General features: G+C 48.6%; 1 protein-coding gene across 1 annotated transcript; it reads left to right on the forward strand.

Moving 5' to 3' along the window:
* Positions 1-7,262: 7,262 nt before the first annotated feature.
* Positions 7,263-10,187, forward strand: LOC309578798 (leukotriene C4 synthase-like; the record flags this gene model as incomplete). The annotated part of the gene is made up of 5 exons (XM_082291672.1): positions 7,263-7,320; positions 8,118-8,217; positions 9,206-9,276; positions 9,511-9,592; positions 10,061-10,187. 5 exons carry the CDS (start codon positions 7,263-7,265, stop codon positions 10,185-10,187), a joined length of 438 nt encoding a protein of 145 aa, XP_082147798.1.
* Positions 10,188-17,202: the final 7,015 nt, after the last annotated feature.

Genomic DNA, 17,202 nt, shown 5'->3' on the forward strand with positions numbered 1-17,202 from the left:
CTCTTCATAGATTTTTATATATATATTAAAAACCGGTATATATATAAAAAAAGTCTACCTGTATGTATCTGGATAAGAAACCCTATATTTAGGATGAAGAGGATCCACTGGTATGATAAGTGTTAAATTCCAGAAGTGTTGATCATTTGAGGACTTTGGGAGTGATTTTGGCTGATTTTCACAGGAATAAAAAAAAAAGTGTTCTGCAGATAGTAGCTGACTGTGTTATTGTAAATATTGAACCTCTGGAAATTATAGGTGGAGATTTTTCTGTTTGCTTTAGTAATAACTTTAGCACTGGTCCCTGATAAGTGCTGTACCAAAAGACTGTATTCGTTTTGCATCTCTGCAAGTACTGAACAAAAGCACTAAATTGTGATGTAAAACAGCTAATACCAGCACTCACATCAGGGCTTTCAAATAGCACATCCCAGGCTCCTGTGTGCTGTGCTGAACTGTGCTTTTCCTCCCCAGACCCTGGATAAAAGCCTGCTCCAATCCTGCAGCGCTGGGAGGCAGGGAATGGATGCTGTCCTGCAGACTGAAGCTGGCATAGCCAGGAGGCATCAAGCACTGGCTTGGCACTGAGAATTTTCCTAACAGGAGTGGCCACCATCAAGACATGTCAAGTTAGGCAGCATCCCAGTCCTGTGCAGTATGGAGCAGATAGGTGGATGCTGGAAAATGGGTGTTCTAAAGTGTGGCGCAACAGGCAGCGGGATGGACATCCCAGTACTGTCCATCTCACCTTATTGCCCTCACAGGCACAAATCTAAACCACTGTGACCACATGGTTTGAGGACAAGCGTGATGGCTTCTGAGGGATTTGTATCACTAAGAAAGTCTTCCTTAGACATTGAATGCACCTCGCTATGAGAGGGCAGTGGAATTATGTCAGGAAACTGGAACAGTGGAATACTTCTTGTGTAAAGGCTACAGGAAATTCTGGAATTACAGCAGGTTCTTTCTGCCTTTCTCCCCAGCAGAGGTCCAGGGTGCCAGTAGAACAGCTCTAGCAAGGAGCTCAATAACTGCCCCGTGTCACTCAATGAATCCTCTTCTTGTCAGAGCACTTACAGACACCATCTATCCTGCTTCCAGGCTTTGGGAGGCAGAGTGACCAAATTAGCATCGCTTCAACTGCCATTTCAGCCTCCCAGTGGTTAAAAGCAAGGGTGTGCAGGCAAGTTTGGTATTTAGCACTGTTTCTGGTCATTAAATTCTTTTACACTATTGTGTCATGCAACCATTTCACACCCTTAAAATAAACCCAGCTTGTTCTAAAGCAAGTCCTTTGTCCCAGTGTGGGATTGGTGACCAATTTACAGCTGCTGAGAGGTGGCTTCTCATGTTTGGCCAAAGCTCCCTGTTGTTGATACTTCTTAAAGGCCTCTGGGAACAGAAAGATTTTCTAACCCTGTCTGTCTGTCCTGGCATCCCAGGGCACAGCCCCTCACTGCCTGCATCTGTGGGCCAGCACCCCCACAACTGGGGAGGCTGAAGTTGCTCAGAAGATGCTGGAAGAAGACTGGTGCCAGCATGGGTGTCTGGTCCCAGTGGCACCTCTGGGACTGCTCTTAGCCCAACTTTGCAACCCAGGAGCTGGGACAGAAAGGGAAAGGCTCAGATGAAGTTTCCACTTTTGATACCTTAAATGGTGCCCCCCAACTTGAGATGCTGGGGATAGGAGTTACCTGCCCTTGCTGGGGGACAGCAGAGCTGGGTCAGCCTTCACACAGCATCTGGGTTCCATATGAGGCTGGAGCAGTCACATTCCTGTGGCAGCTCTCCCCAGGGACTGTCCCCTGCCCCACTCTCCATGCAGTTGCCACCAGTGTCAAGTACACACAGGGCAGCTTGACCTTGGCCAGTCTCTGACACACAAAGGCCACAGGAAATGATGGCCAGGAACCAAAAACCCTTCTGCTCCCACACTCACATCTTGCTCCCAGGACCCGTAGTTGCTGCTGTCTCCCTGGTCCTGTGCCAGCAGATGTAGTGGCTGGCTCTGTTTAATTTCTCCTTTGGAGATGAGAGCAGAAACAGAGCCTGTTTGTGTTCCTCTGTGCTCAGGGCTTTATGTAACCCAGGCAGACTCCTCACTCTGCTTCCACTGCACTTGCAGCCTCACAGCTGCAGCACGGTGTGTGTGCGCCTCACTGGCAGTGTCCCACCTGGTACCTGGGCTCCATTCCCTGCCAGCACATCACTTGGGGCATCTTCTGGGGGCATGACAGTGAAGGAGTTAAAAGAACACTCCAAATTATGATCTACTCTCATCCACAGCATTTGCCGTTGATTCATTCTGAAGATATATTTCAAAACTTTTGAGACTGCTGACGTCAGAGGAGCTTTACAGAAACATGCCTGTTTCCTGCCCTCGGTGCCTTCTGCCCTTGCACAAGCTTGTCCGTGGGCCTCATGCTGATGTCTGGACAGTCTGTGGTCTCACCCTCTGTTTTTGTCTGGCTGAGCTGTGGCCCAGTGTTATGGGCAGGGTGACAAGAGGGCAGGACACTCATCATGACTCGGGTTCAGGCACACTCCCACAGCACTAAGCAAGGACAGAAGAGCATCTCCAGTGAGGACCTATGGCAGATCTCCCCCCAAACCATCTCCTTTCCCCCAACCCCATGTGGCACAGAACTTTGGTGTGAAAAGTCACCATAATGCAGAGGGATCAGTGCCCTCCTGATTGCCCCATCTGTGAAGATGATCTTGCACAGCAACACCTCCCCACTTCAGGCAAATTCCCCTGACTCATTCCCTGTTTCTGACAAGCCAAGAGTCTCTTCTTTGCAGGAGACCTATTAGGAATTCCAATCTTCCCCCTGAAAAATGTCTCCTTAGAGCTGTCCTCACTCTGCCCCTCTCCAATGCCTTTCCCAGCTTTATCTCATAACCAGGTAGGGCCAGCCAGCATCTGGGTGTGCTGGTCCAAACAAGATAGAAATGCTAAACAGCTCTATTTCTTCACCTCTATAATTTAGGAAAAGGGAAGCTGTACTCCATGACCACTCTGCAGCCTTTGATGTATTTTGATGTACCCTGTGCACTTGCAATTTTCGCCCCACATCATTATAGGATAATACTAAGTGTATGTTAACATAAGAGCTTCCAAAGATGTTTGAAAGGCTTGTTTGTCCCTCTGCAAAGGGAAATCCGTCCCCTTCCTGATATATGCACTTATCACTCCAGAGATTTATTCTTCGAGCTAGCCACTTTCTGGCATTGTTCCTTTTTGTTTATTAGCTATTCCTGACTTTCTGTTGAACAGGAGGTAGGAAAATTGGCAAAACACATGGAAAAGGCTTACCTTGTGTGACAATAACACAAGACAAGGCAGGGCGAGAGAGACATTTAATTAATATTTTTAACAGATGTTGATCATAAATGAAGGGATATAATTCATTTGCATATACCAGTGCCTTCTGATGATGAATTAAGGGGAGAGTTTTTGGCATTGCTTTTATACTGATGTGCCCTCCAGTCAGACTTAAGGTGTATATGGATAAAGCTCACCATACTCCATCAGAAGAAAGCTTTAAAAAAATATCTCCAAACTATCCCTAAATAAATGAGTATATATATTCTTTCCAAAGACTTGGCTTTCCATCTTGCTTTTTAGAAAATTACTTTGTATGTTTTCCCTGTTTGATCTCTAAAGTGAAGCCCTTCACCTTTACTGAGATGAGAAGTGCTGTCAATAGCTGCTTGGCTGTGGTCCTGCTCCATGCAGTAGTAGCATTCAAACAGCCCAGAGATTGGTTTGGCCCCTAGAAATTTTGCTGTAACTAAATATTTGTGAACATTTATGTGATTGCTTTGATCCACCATAGATATATAAATGCCAGGAATATGGTCTGAAATCAGTCTTGATGAACAGGCTAAGGCACATCTCCAATACACACTGAGTTTGTACTCCAAGAAGTGCGTTGTATAATGCCAACCTGGATGTTGCTGATAAAACCAACCACCTGCTCTTTTACTTTGTGAGAGGAGGAACCTCTGGATAGATGCTCATTTTAGGAAGATATGGTAATTCTTGTTATGCAAAGTTTTTATGGTTATATCAAAATGCAGAACCCAGGACATTTCAAAGCACTCAGGAGACCTCAGCCAGCTCATGGCTTGCCCTGAGTCCTGTTGGGAATCACAGAGCAGAAATTGTATGCAGCTGTTCTGCCGTTCCTGGGAACATGTGGCCAGTTCCTAAGGGGAAAAATAATGAATTGGGGTTTTTTCTTGCCATATTTTTAGCCTGTCCTTCCTTTCACAGATGGAAAATCCAAGAATTCCAGGAAAATCTCAACACGTTAGTCTAAGAGAAGCCTCCATGGGAATGAATGGGAATTCAGGAGGGCGCATCGCCAACCCCACCACCCCACCCTGAGGAGCTGTACTTGAACAGACTTGAGTTGCTGGGAGCTGAGCTCTCTTTCTTTCTCTTGAACTAGTAAAATTCTTTCTTCTCTGTGAGAAAAAATTCTTTTGAATAAACCCTCCCCTCTTTTTTTCTGTGTGGTTGTTACAAAGACAGTAATTGTTCTCACAAGCAGTTCCACAGTCACGGGTTTGGATATCCACAGTGGCTGCAAAAGGATTCGGAGGAAAGGAAGCACAAGTATGACCTGCATTAGAAAATACTTCCATATTTGCGCAACAGGATTGGAAGAACGAGGCACCTCCATGCTTCACAGCTGAAGGGTAAGTTGCTCATCTGCAAAATGTTCTCCCTTCTACTGACAGAAAGCTCTCAAGCTGTTGTACACTCCTGAAATACATTTCCAGGGAATCTTACTGCATGTAATGGTGCTGGACTCAGCACTGCTGGCTTCTCCTTGCCCTGCTGCTCCGGGCAAGTAATAGGTGCTGCAAACTCTATGGATGCTTAAAACTCCTCCAAGGCATTGTGTTGATCATTTTTCTCCCCAAAGATTATTTTTAATCCCTATTGGTGTAGCAGTCCACCTCAAAGTGCATCCCTGCAGTGAAAATTAGGAGGCAGAAAGGATTACTGGCTGCAGGAAGAGGTGGCAGAGGCAGCCATGGGCACAGAGTAATGCCTCCAGTGATGACGCAGTGGGAGGTATGAGGACTTTGGTCTGTGCCATTTGATGCAGGGACACATTCACAGGGCATAACCTGGAGTGCAGAGCTGGGGATTGGGAGAGGGTTACAGCATTTCAGTAGCTCCTGCTCAACAAATCCATCCTGAGGTGCACCTAGGACTGCAGGATTTGTCTTTGCCTAGAAGGGAACTGGTCCGTGTCAGCCTCGGAGGGTAAGGTTTTGCAATCCGCTGCGGTCCACAGGTGCGGAGGCTGCCCACCCATGACAGTCTGTCATCCAGGGGCATTTGGTGCTGGGACTGGGATACTTGTGCCTCTTCCTTGTAAGCACTGAGGGAGAATTGAAAATAAAACGAGTTCTGATGGTGAGAAACAGGGACAAGAAAAACGTTGTGCTCTTCAGGAGTTTAAAAACAGCTTGAAAAATTATGCTTACGGAGGAGGGAGGAGGAGGGGGGAGACATCTGTGCTTGTTTATTCATTCATATTTCTGTTGGCCTTTATTATATTTAGACCATGCTAGATGATGACACTAGAAGTGTTTTGTGTCTGATGATGATCTGGAGACCAGGAACGCTCTATGGCAGCCTGTGCAGCTCCTCCTGGCCCAGATTCCATTACACACATTTCACACTGTTGATGCAGCTTACATTGCACTGTCATCTGATGGAGATGTAAACTCAAATCTTTTCTGTTCAGTTGTTTTCTTCATTTTCTTTCACTAACAGTCTGTTATCAGACAGGAGCAGAGGGAAATCAAACATCATTAAGCACTGCAAGACCTCTGCCCTTCTTGAGCTGACACAGGAGAGTTCTTAATTTCTTTGACAACTAAATAGAAGAAAACAAAACACAATGTTCCTCATATTTCCAAACAGTCACTGCAATGAAAAAGGTTCAATTCTGAAATAAAGGAATTAATCTTAGAGCTGGTGTTTGAAAAACAATGGGGTGTGTATTTGATATTTGGAAAAATACTAACCTGGGACATTGTTATAGCCATTTCGGGTGCCTTTACACCTTATAGAGAGGCAGAAAACCAGAACCAGCACATTGCTTCTTAGAAAGCCTATCAAAGACATCAGGCATATGATGTAATATCTGTAAACTGCTTTAATATAACTTTCTATATAGTGGTGTTCAACGATCACTTTGTGTTAATCCGCTTTCCTTTTTCCCTGGTCTGATGGGAGAATTCTTCAAATGAAGAGAGAGGAAGGAAACAAACCTGGTGGTCCCAGCAGCTTTTGTCTGTGCCAGCTTTGTGCTCTTAGATGGGAACTAAATAAATGGGCCTCTCCTGACACGTGAAAATGTATTTTTCTTTTTGCTATGTCCTGATGAATTCTGCAGGTTTTCCCCACAAAGAACTCACTCTGGTGTTTATGATGAGAATTCATTGGGCTGAGGATTGATCAGAAGCCTTAAATGCACATCTCCCAGCCTTTCTGGGACAAGGGTTGGCTCTGAAACTCCCTTGGTGGGTGACAGTCATTCTGCAGGACCCATCATCAGATAAAATATCACTGTGCAGGACAGATCTAAAGACCTTTTATACTTTATCACATCCTGTCTTACCCTCTCAGAGGGTTTTTCATGCAGGGGCTTTATTCGAGACTGTATCAGCGTTGTGGCCCGAAGTCATTCTCTGTGCCTAACACATGCTACCCAGAATGTACGTAGGATTATGTACAGAGGGATATATGCCTTGGAATGCTGCCTGTGCTCTGGCATGACTTAACAGCCCAAGCAGGGCTTTGGTACCTCCTGCAACATCATCGAAAGGGATGTGCCTTGGCCTAAAGCAGATGCCCTGGGGGGAGTGGATTAGTGGGCTATTGAGATTTGTCCATCCATTCAGCTCCCAGTTCCCTTATCTCTCACATTTGTCTCTCTCTTGGCTTTTCCACTTCCTCATAACTCTGTTCCTGGAAAAGGGTGGGTGGGAACGGAAATACTCCATTAAGCCTGTCTCCACTGATTTACATTTCCACAGTGCATATGATAATGGGCAAGCCAGGCTCCTCCTGGGTGTCAGTAACACACACAAAATCTTTGCTTTGTTTGTTCAGTTAGAACAAACCTAGGCTGCCAGCTACCATCGACAACTGCCACATCAGGAAGGACTGAACCTGGCCAGAGGAACTTCTGATCAAGAAATAAGATTTTCTAGGGTCTGGAGAAGTCAGTATGTTGGATCAGATTCATTGGCTGGCCGCTGTGACAGTCCTGGGAGTCCTGGAGCAAGGTAGGGATGATCGGATGTGTGTGCTCAAATACTTGCTGGATCAATCTGCTGTAACTCCACTGATTTTCTTTTCCTTTCATATTTAATGTCTCCTGTGGCACTGGCACTGCTTTTCAGACAGTGAACTGATGTCTTGTCTGGGTTCTGGAAAACATTCGACCAAATGGTGAATAGGAAGCCCTTTCTCTGAACTGACCTACCCCCTCCATTCAGAAATTTTTTGGTAGATCTTTCCCTCTACAAACATGTAGGATTTCCCTCTTTGGGCTTACAGCAGCTCCTGCAGTGCATGAATATGTGTGCATACAAAGAGCTCTGCGATGTGAAAAGGTGGAAGGATGGGCTGTGGTGGATCACATGGAACATCTCCCAGCCATGGGTCCACATTGCATGACAATTTAATTCAGTGTTTGGGTGGCTTATCTGTGGCATTAGTTCTATCCCTACACAGATATCAGAATACAGAAGGGGAAAAAATTCAAAGATTGAAAAAACCTTGAAATTGTCAGTAACAAAGTGCATCTGAATTGTGTAACCATTTCTGTAGAAATTACCGTCTGCAGATTATGCAAGAAAGCAGATAACACTGGTGGTACGTGATTGATATTCCTTGCTTCAGTATAGCTCTGGGTCATTCCTTTTGCTTATCTAAAAGGTACCTGGGACTTTACTCTAACTTTCTCTGCTATGTGGGGGTGTGGGGTTAGGAGGAGACTGCAGATCTTTTTCCCCAGCCTCTGGCCAGCTCCTGACCCCACCTTGACTGACCACTGCTACTTTTCTCTCTTTTGCTGCAGCTTACTTCTTCCTCCAGGTGATCTATTCTAGGAGGTTGTTTGGCATTTCACCTCCAAAGATTTCAGGCCCTCCTGAATTTGAAAGGATCTTTCGAGCACAGTAAGAAACTCCTTTTACCTGACGTTTGTCAGATCTTGTGTAATCACACTGCCTTTCCCCTGCTTTGCTATTCCTTTCCTGGGACTGTAATTAAGCAATTACTCACCTCCCTCGAGATTAATTAATGGGTTGAAGAGTCAACATCAGGATTGGGTTGGGTCTTGAGTCCTAAACCAGCCATTGCTGATAGAAACTACACAGGAATCTGCTGTACAGTGAAGGGCTCCTAAAGACATAACCCTTGGTGCCTGAGACTTAGGTTGGTTTTGTCCAAGTGGTGTCCAAACCTCAGGCACCTTCAGCCCTGCTCTGAATCTCACTCACGGGGAAGTACAAGTTCCCAGAGAGATCTCAGCTGGAGCTGGGATGAGGATAATCCAGCATCTCTGCTGTGACTTCTGTGCTAGGGCTGCACTGGGGAGGGAGGAGCTTCCACTTTTGTTGTAGCTGACCACTGGAAAAAAAGCAACTGAGTAGCTGGAGCTGGATCCCCTCAGCCATCCCGTTCTTTGCTCCTTCACCAGCCTAGACTCAGCTTCATCCAGCATCTTTTGGTGCTACTGTGCCTTTGGGAGGACAGGGCATGGCATACAAACAATCCCAACAGTTATGTGCTCCCTCCAACTCCTGCACAAAGCCCACGCTGCTCTGGCCTTATCTGCTCAAGGCTTTGGGGCATTGACAACAGGGTTTGAGCTGCAGAACTTGGGAAGGGGCAGTGGCAGTGGTTCATAGAGCCTTTCTGTGCACAGTCAGACCTGGGAATCTTTCACTTAATTTCTTGTGCCCTGGAGACCCTTCCACTGTTTGATTTCTGTGAATAAAGCTGGGACAGGAACTGCGGGGAAAGGTGCAAGCCTGGAGGCTTTTTATGACAACATCAGGTCTAAAAAGCAAAAGCCTCCAGGGTCTGGAAACTGTTAGGGGAAGCAAAAGAGGAAGAACTTCCTTCCTTTCCCTAGTTTATGACCTTTCTCTTTCCTGCCAGGGTGAACTCCTCTGAGTATTTTCCTATCTTCCTGGCACTTCTGTGGCAGGCTGGACTCTTCTTCCATCAAGGTGAGAATATCCCATTACCTGGTTTGTCACTGGATCTGTTCCCCTGGGTGCTGCCTCAGTTCTCAGGTCCTGCTCGATGTCTGAACGATAAATTCAGCAGTAATTTTGTCTCTGATGGGAGGGTAGAGCCAGAGGACACAGAGTCTCTATTCCTTCACTTTGGGCTACCTCCTTGGTTCCAAGTAGCTCTGAAAAGCTTTTGGAGATGGTCACTGTCATCTCTCCTAATCACAGGTCTGGCTGCAGCCTTGGGTCTGCTCTATCTCTGTGCCCGCTACTGCTACTTTATGGGATACAAGACATCATCCTCAGAAAGGTGAAAACAGTCACACACACTCTTGCATGCTCTTACACACTTACACACTCTCACACTCTGGCACACACACACTGGTACACTCTTGCACACACACACACGCATACAGCAGCACTCAGGGGAGCACAGGGTAACCCTTGAGGGGTTTGTATTTGGGAACATAATGTGCTTTGGGGAAGCTCAGGACTCTTGGGTGCTTTGGGGTTCCTGCATGACTCAGCCTTGTCTCTGTGGCATAATGTGAACATGGATACAGGGCTGGGCAGCAACACAGGTACTGGACAAGGCTGGAGCTTCCCCAAGCCCTTTTGGGTATGTGTGTTTGCTCCCTTGAGGTGGAAGCAGGGCATGGGACCCCACGCAGGAGGCAGGGGACAGCCAGGGGCTGCCTTTCCACCCCACTTCTGCAGGGAGGAAGGGGCTGTTCCCAGGCGGGAAGCTCAGTGTCAGCAGCTGCCTCTCTCCCACCAGGCTCGCCCCGATGTACTTCAGCGCTGGAGTTCTCTGGATTCTCATTGCAATGTCAGCCCTGGGCATCCTGCATTTCTTCCTCTCTCACTATGTAGGGCTGAACATCCTCGAGCTTCTCACAGCATGACCCACTCCTCTGTCCCTCATCACTGTCCTCATCTTCAAGTGCTGCTCCCTCCTGCCTGCCTTAACAGACCACCTGCAAATCAACAGCCCCCTGTGAGAAATCCACCCTCACCTGAGCTTTTAACACCTCCTTGCTCACTGCCCAGCACTGGCAGGAACTGCTGAGCTCTTCAGGGGATATTTTTCCCCCATGGCACTTTGTGTGCCAAGTGCTCCACATCTGGTGGCTCCATTGTGTCTGATACAGAAACAACAATCCAAAACAAGGACAGTTTTAGAAAAACTGGACATATAAAAGCAATTTCTTCTCAGTCTGAGTTTCCCAGTGAGTTGCCAAAGGGAAGTGCCACGTGTTGCCCATTCTCCAGCAGCTCTGCCTTCAGCCCATGGCACAGAACATGGATTCATGCCAGTTTTCCAAGGTCCACACCTAAGGAACATATTTGTTTAGAACTAGATGTGGGTTGAGACATAACAAAAGAGGTGAGGGGTAAACTGGAGCAGCCACCAACATGTTGTGTAAAAGTCTGTTAGTGCCCTCATGCTGGTTATCAGCCACTGCTGTAAATCAGACTATGCAAACTCATCACCACTGCTGCATGTGCCACTTTGAACTCAGCCCAGTGACAATGGGCACAAATAAAAGGTTACTGAACTTGCTGAAGTGGGTGTCTCTTTGTGAGTCTGCAGCTAGCAGAGAACACAAACATGAGTGTGTGAGTGCAAGGTGGCTGCCTTTGTTTCTCTGATGTGCAGTCCAAGACAGCCTGCAACCCTGGGAGCCGTGGGAGGAGAGCTCTGAGGAGGAAGAAGCTGATTTTTGGAGATGTTGAGCTCATGGATTGAGTGCTGAGCCACTCAGCACCAAAAAGTGGTTTGCCCAGTGCTCAGGTCCCACCTGCATCAGGAGAGGCTGGATTTTCACAAGTCCAGTATTCACAACACTGATGCTTTTGGCCACTGGTGCCCTCATGTTGGTGCAACAGCTCAGGAAATGCCAGCAGTGCTGTGCGTCATCACAGGGGGAATTCACACCAAATCCAGAGACTGAAAGTAATTGCATGAGCATGATGCCAGTCCAACCACATTGTAAAGCCCACTGCTCTCCCCTCCTTTTCCCAGCAGTAGGCATATCTGGACTGTAAGAACAAACGACGGGGGCTTTTTGGAGGAATTGATTCATTTTTCACATTGTTTCTTTTCCTTCCATGCATTTTAAACTGGCTTCTCCAGCAAAGCCCCCAGTCCATTTCCCTTTCAGGCTCTCCTGCCTTGGAGTCATGCTGCTGCATTGAAACTGGCAAACACTGCAGGGGAAGGCTTAAAGCCAAACAAAAATAACTGTATAACACTTGTCTCTGCAAAGTTTTCAGTGCAGTAGGGCCCCATCCTCACAGGAATCCTCAGATGTCACAGCAAGACAAACAACAACTTTTTCTCCTGACAACTTTGGTGACACATTTCAGGAAAGTCTGAGCATCGTTTAACCTTGGCTTTGCCTTAACAAGGTCAGGGAGGAACAGATTTCACAGGGAGATTCCACTTAGCCTTTGCATTAACAGGTCCTACCATCTCCTGAAGTTGACCCCCAGTCCTCACCTTTTTACCAGTATAACCAGTCACCTCGCAGAGAGTTAATGCAGGACAGGCCCCAGCTGCTGGTGCAGGTCCTAACTGCATGTCAAAACCCTGCTTTCTGGGGTTAGTCGGACTGGGTGCTCACTCGTTCTGCAGACACAATCTCTGTCTTTTATCCTACAACCAGTTTTCTAAACCTGCTGTATCAACCTGGAGCCACTGCCCACCTCAGCCCTGCTTGTGTCCGCTCTGTGTGTGACAGGGCCGCAGGATGACTCAGAGAGGGAAATTAATGATTCAGCAGTAAGATTGTAGCTGGCTTCTCCCCTCGGATGCACAGAAGACCATTAAAAATCCTGGCACGGCACAGTCAGGCTCTGGCCTTGGTGGCTGTCATCACCAGTTCTGCCACAGAAAATCTGACAGGCACATCATCAGCCCTTCAAACCACTGCCAGAGGGGCCATTTCAGGTGCCCTGAGCAGAAGAGAAGCTGCTCCCCTCCACCAGGGCTGCTGTCATTGCTCTGCTGCTTCATCAGTCGAACAAAACCACTTTACGCCGATCCACAGCTCAACCAGACGATGATTTTGGGATTTACCCAATCCATGCTGCTGCTGCCCAGCACGCTGTGCTGGTGCTGTATGGCACCAGTTTGCCCACTTGCACCTGCTGCAGAGGTGCTGAGGAGCCGCTGGGCTGGCACAGGGTGTGCTGGGGGGCTGCACCTGCCATCCCGGGTCACAGGTGTGAAAGCCACCCTTGTGAGCACCAGTTTAAAGGCGATCAACTGCCAGCGGCACTGCTGCTCTTCCGTGGGCTCAGATCCTCCCTCTCAGCGCTGAGGGGGAGGGTCCCACCGCTGCCCCCGCCATAGGGGACAGGCCCACGCCGTCAGCCCTGCTCCTGTCGGGATTCGTGTCCCTATTCCCCCGAGACTTCTGTCCCAGCTCCTCCCGGGATTTGTTACCGCTCCCGCCGTCCCGGCCCCCGCCGCTTCCCCCCGGCGTCGGGAGAGGGCGCCGGTGCCCCGCGGCTGAGCGAGGGCGGGGGCCGAGGGCGACGGGGGGGGCCGGGGGTGTCCGAGGGCAGCGACCACCGACAGCTCCGGGCCCGCCACCTGTGCCCCAGCATCCCTGGCTGCGCCCCGAGAGGTGCCCGGGGCAGCGCTCACCAGGCAGCCGGCACAGACACGGCTTCTGGCACTCATGCACAAATCCGCCTCCTTCAAGTTTGATCCGTGCTGGGCCAGGCTCTGGCTTCTCCCCTTTGGTAGGTGAGTCCTGGAGCCTCGCAGGAATCTCCTGGGGACGCTTACCACAGACATAAAGAGTCCCTGCAAACCGCTCTGCGGTCTCCAGAGCTCCTTCCTTTTCCTCCCCTTACGGCTGCCAGTTCATTGCCAGCAACGGGGAGAAAAAACGTTTGGCGTGCGGTATTTGGAAGCAAATCCACTCTGATAGTGCCACAGGCTCCCAGGATAAGCAGTCAGCCGGATGGGAGGCCAGCAGAGAGCAAAGGAAACCCGCAGAACCAGCGAGAACTTTTTTACCACAAGAGATGCAGAGGCTGAACTTGTAAACAAGCCTCAGTCCCCGACGGGGCGGGTTCCACGCGAGTGACGGTGGAAGTGCAGAGCTCCGTCCCCGCACAGAGCAGCTGCCACCCGCCGCAGGCACCGCCGCACGCACGTGTTCCCATCGCCGTGCTCCCACCGCCGCGTTCCCAGGATCCCAGCCAGGTTCCTGCAAGACTTTTGGATCACGGTGCAGAAGTTTGTAGCTTATTATCTTGAAAATTTCAAGGGCACCCACGTGTACTTCCCTATCCGTGACGTGCTGGCCCCTGCCGGATACGGGCACGGACAGGTCTAGTGCGGGCAGCGGCGGCTTTACAAGCGGCCACCATACTGTGCCCTGGCATGAGGAAGAACAGCACTGGTGCCCCCAAGCCCACAGAAGAGCACCCCAGTCCCTCCGGAGCACGGCTTGGTGGGACGGATGGAGGACACTCTTGAACTTCCCCGGGAAGCAGGGCTGCTAACTTTCTTTGGGGGGTGTTTGGGAGGGAAACTCCGGTGGGGCCGGGAAAGGAGGGTGCAGCTGGTGGCCCCGGCTTTGTGGCACTGGCATGTCAACCAGGTTTCCATAGCACCAGCATCCATAACACGGGGGCAAGGGGAGGGAGAGAAGTAGGTCAGACAGGGCTAACAATACCCAGACGTGTATATCTGTGCCTCAGCCTGTTCCAGGAAAGGGGTGAAACGGAGAAGAATGGGAGGCGGAAAAGAAAAACGAAAAAAAAGGAAAACACAAAGTATGCTCAGTCTGAGCAATGCATATCTTTCCCTCAGAAAAATAAGGACCTTTTAAAGCCACCTTTGTGTATCAGCGCTGAGCAACCGAGACTAGCACCCACCTCCTGCCCATCTGACAACGGGCTACAAGGGAATTCAAATGCTAATTTGGAGCCAGACTTCTCAATGGGCCTTTATTTCTGCAGCAGCACCAGGATCAGAGCTTTGGGGAGCCAGCCGGAAGGAGCTGTGAGGATGCAGTTTCCAGAGCAGGACTGTGGGACACTTTCCTTTCCCCTCACTTTTCCTCACCGTCACTTTGTTACCCCTTGTCTAAGTTTTACTTGTTTACATGCAAATGACTTCAAGGGCAAGGAAAAAGAAAGGCGGGCACAGGGAGCTGTGTGAGTGAAATGCCCCTGCTAGTGACCCATTTTATGTGCTGAGTGTGCAGAGGCCTCACTGTCGTTGTCACAGCATTTTGGGGGTGGCCTGGTTTGCAGTACAGTCGTTTTGAGCCATCATTGATGGATGAGTGTCCATCAATGCCAAAAGTAGGAAGAACATTATGGGCAGTGAGATCCAGAACCCTCTTGATCCGAGTAAACATATGGACACACAGACCTGCTGGGCCTGTAACAGAACAAGGTCAGGGGAAGGAGTGCTTTGGAGTGGGAATTGGAAAGTGTGGGTGCAAGAGCATAACCCTCACCGGAGAGGCTGAGATGGACTGGGGTGAAGAGCATGACTGTGGCTGACCTGCATCATACCTGCGGTTTGAGAACACCGTGCTTGGCTTAAACATCACCCCCACACCATCACGGAGGAGATGCAGCAGCAGATGCAGGCACAGGGTGTTTCATACAGGCCAGTGAGAGCAGGCCCCTCACCCGTAGGCAAGTTCTCCCTTTACATTAACCACAGACCATAACCCAGTGCAGTAAAAACCGTTCCTGCACTTGATAGTGGGGTAGAGTCTAAGCAAAACCAAAGCTATCTGCAACTCTGTATGTTAGCAGGTCAGGAGGCCAGGAAAATCCACACTCTAAAGTTACAATTTGCCTCATTCTCATCAGTTTTCTACCTCCCAGCAATTACCACTTGTAAGATAGCTCCAAGAATTCACCTTTCCCCAGGTGAGGGCAGAGCCACAGTATACATAAGATGGACAGGGCTTAATATGCCCCTCTGTGAATGCCCTCCCTGCAAAGGAAAACTGACCACCTGCTGTGGAACCTTAGAGAAGTGCATGCCCAGCTCCAGCCCCTGCCGATGCTGTGCCAGGCTCTCTGTTCAGGGACTAAAGGTAAAAGTTATGTAAGAAGAGCAAAAGGGTCAGCACTCAGGAGGATTCACAGAGCACTTCTGGAGTGAGAGAATAAAAGATCTGTGCCTGAGCATGTGCATCAGCTGTGTTGCTTTGATGTTGCAACAGTTGACAAGAGAAAGCTGGGTGACCCCAAATTACTAAGGCGAAATTGCCTGCAAGGGGTAAAAGGGATCATCATGAGAGCTGTTGTGGTCTCTGCTTCTGAGCCTGCAGTTGGCGAGTGGCTAAAATAGGATCCATTTCATGAATGCGGTTGGCCAGGATAACGAGTTCAGGACTGCTGCCTGCCCTGATACAGTACCACAGCACACTCTCTCCCAGCATTGGACTGTCACCTCACCGTCGAGTATCTACAGCTTTACAGCTCGTTCTCCTTCTGGGAGGGCACAAAGAAATGCAGACAAGGCTCCTTGGAGGTATGTGAGTGGCCACTTTCCCACCTCTCTCCTGGCAGCACACAGATGAACTGCCAAGGTGCTGCTAATGTTCTGCCTGAGTGAAGAAACCTTTCCCGGGAGCAGCCTGATGAGCTCAGCACGGCGCTGCTCAGCCAGATGGCTCCTGGACCAGAGCTGACTCATGCCCACAGAGCTCAGGCAGCAGAACAGGCAGATACCCGCAGCACGCTGTAGGAGACACCTCACCCCACTTGGCCCTGCTCACACAGCGGGGCAGCTCCAGCTGTAAAAACCAGGTGTTCTGCCCACTGCCGTAGTTCTAATGCTGCAAAACCAAAAACTTGACAGGCCTGGGTTCCACTGACAAACGGAGAAACACCGGGCTGGTAAACTTTCAGCCCAGCCCTGAGAGGGTGCAACCATCGAGGGAGTAGAAGAGAGACAACTCGTCATTCTCACGACGGCAAAGGATGGTGAGCACGAGCTGTGGATAAGCTGCTGGCACAAAGAGAAGGGTGATAGCTTCAAACAGTGCAGCAGTGGCCCCAGAGAAAACAAGGGACTTGGGATTCTGCTTTTCACTAAACCAGTGTTTATTAATCTCCCCAACTGTTTTCCAGCTTGGCTTCTTAGTGAATTACAGTTTAGGAAAGCTGGGAAACATGAGCTCTATCAAATCTGTGCTATATGAATAATAATATGCTATATGAATAATAATGAATAAAGGTTAAAAAAAAAAAAAAAGGGTGAAAAGGAAGAAAGGTGAAGTGTAGTCAAAAATCCTCTTAAATTCTCCAAAGCAAACATAGGAGGGAGGCTGCACTGGCAAGGCTGTGAATTGGCAGTGTTAGTGGGTGATGAACGTGGCCATGTTATCTAATATAGCAGAACACACATCATGCATTTTTAATAGCATTGTTTAGCTTCTATTTGTCACAGCGTCACAGCTAGAGGCTGTTTCAAAAGCCATGGGAAATAACAGAAAGGTTATAATTGAATGGTAGGGTTTTTGACTGGAGGTCACACACACAGAGAAACATACAAAGCATTGGTAGTATAAGACTTCCATGTATTCCCTGTTTTCAGATCCCAGATGAAAAGCAAGTCAGCTGCTTTTCAGTCAGCTGCTGAGAGTTAATCAGGTTTGCAGATTAACTGTAAGATCCTGAATTATAGGTGCTTACATGCAAACATGAAGCACGTGCAACACATGTAGCTGAGACATGAAAAATTAACTTTGTGATGGCGGCAGCAGAAGAAAAGGATAACATTTAGCTAAGAAAGAAAGGGAAGGTGCATGCAGTGATGATGGACAATGAGTTCTGTCATCTCTTCAGTTTAGGTATTTAAGTTCTGATCAATTCTCCCTGTAATAGCAAATGATGAACCATGAAGAATCATTGGTAATTATTTTT

The sequence above is a fragment of the Coloeus monedula genome (genome assembly GCF_965178545.1).
Source record: "Coloeus monedula genome assembly, chromosome: 15".
NCBI classification, from domain to species: Eukaryota; Metazoa; Chordata; class Aves; order Passeriformes; family Corvidae; genus Coloeus; species Coloeus monedula.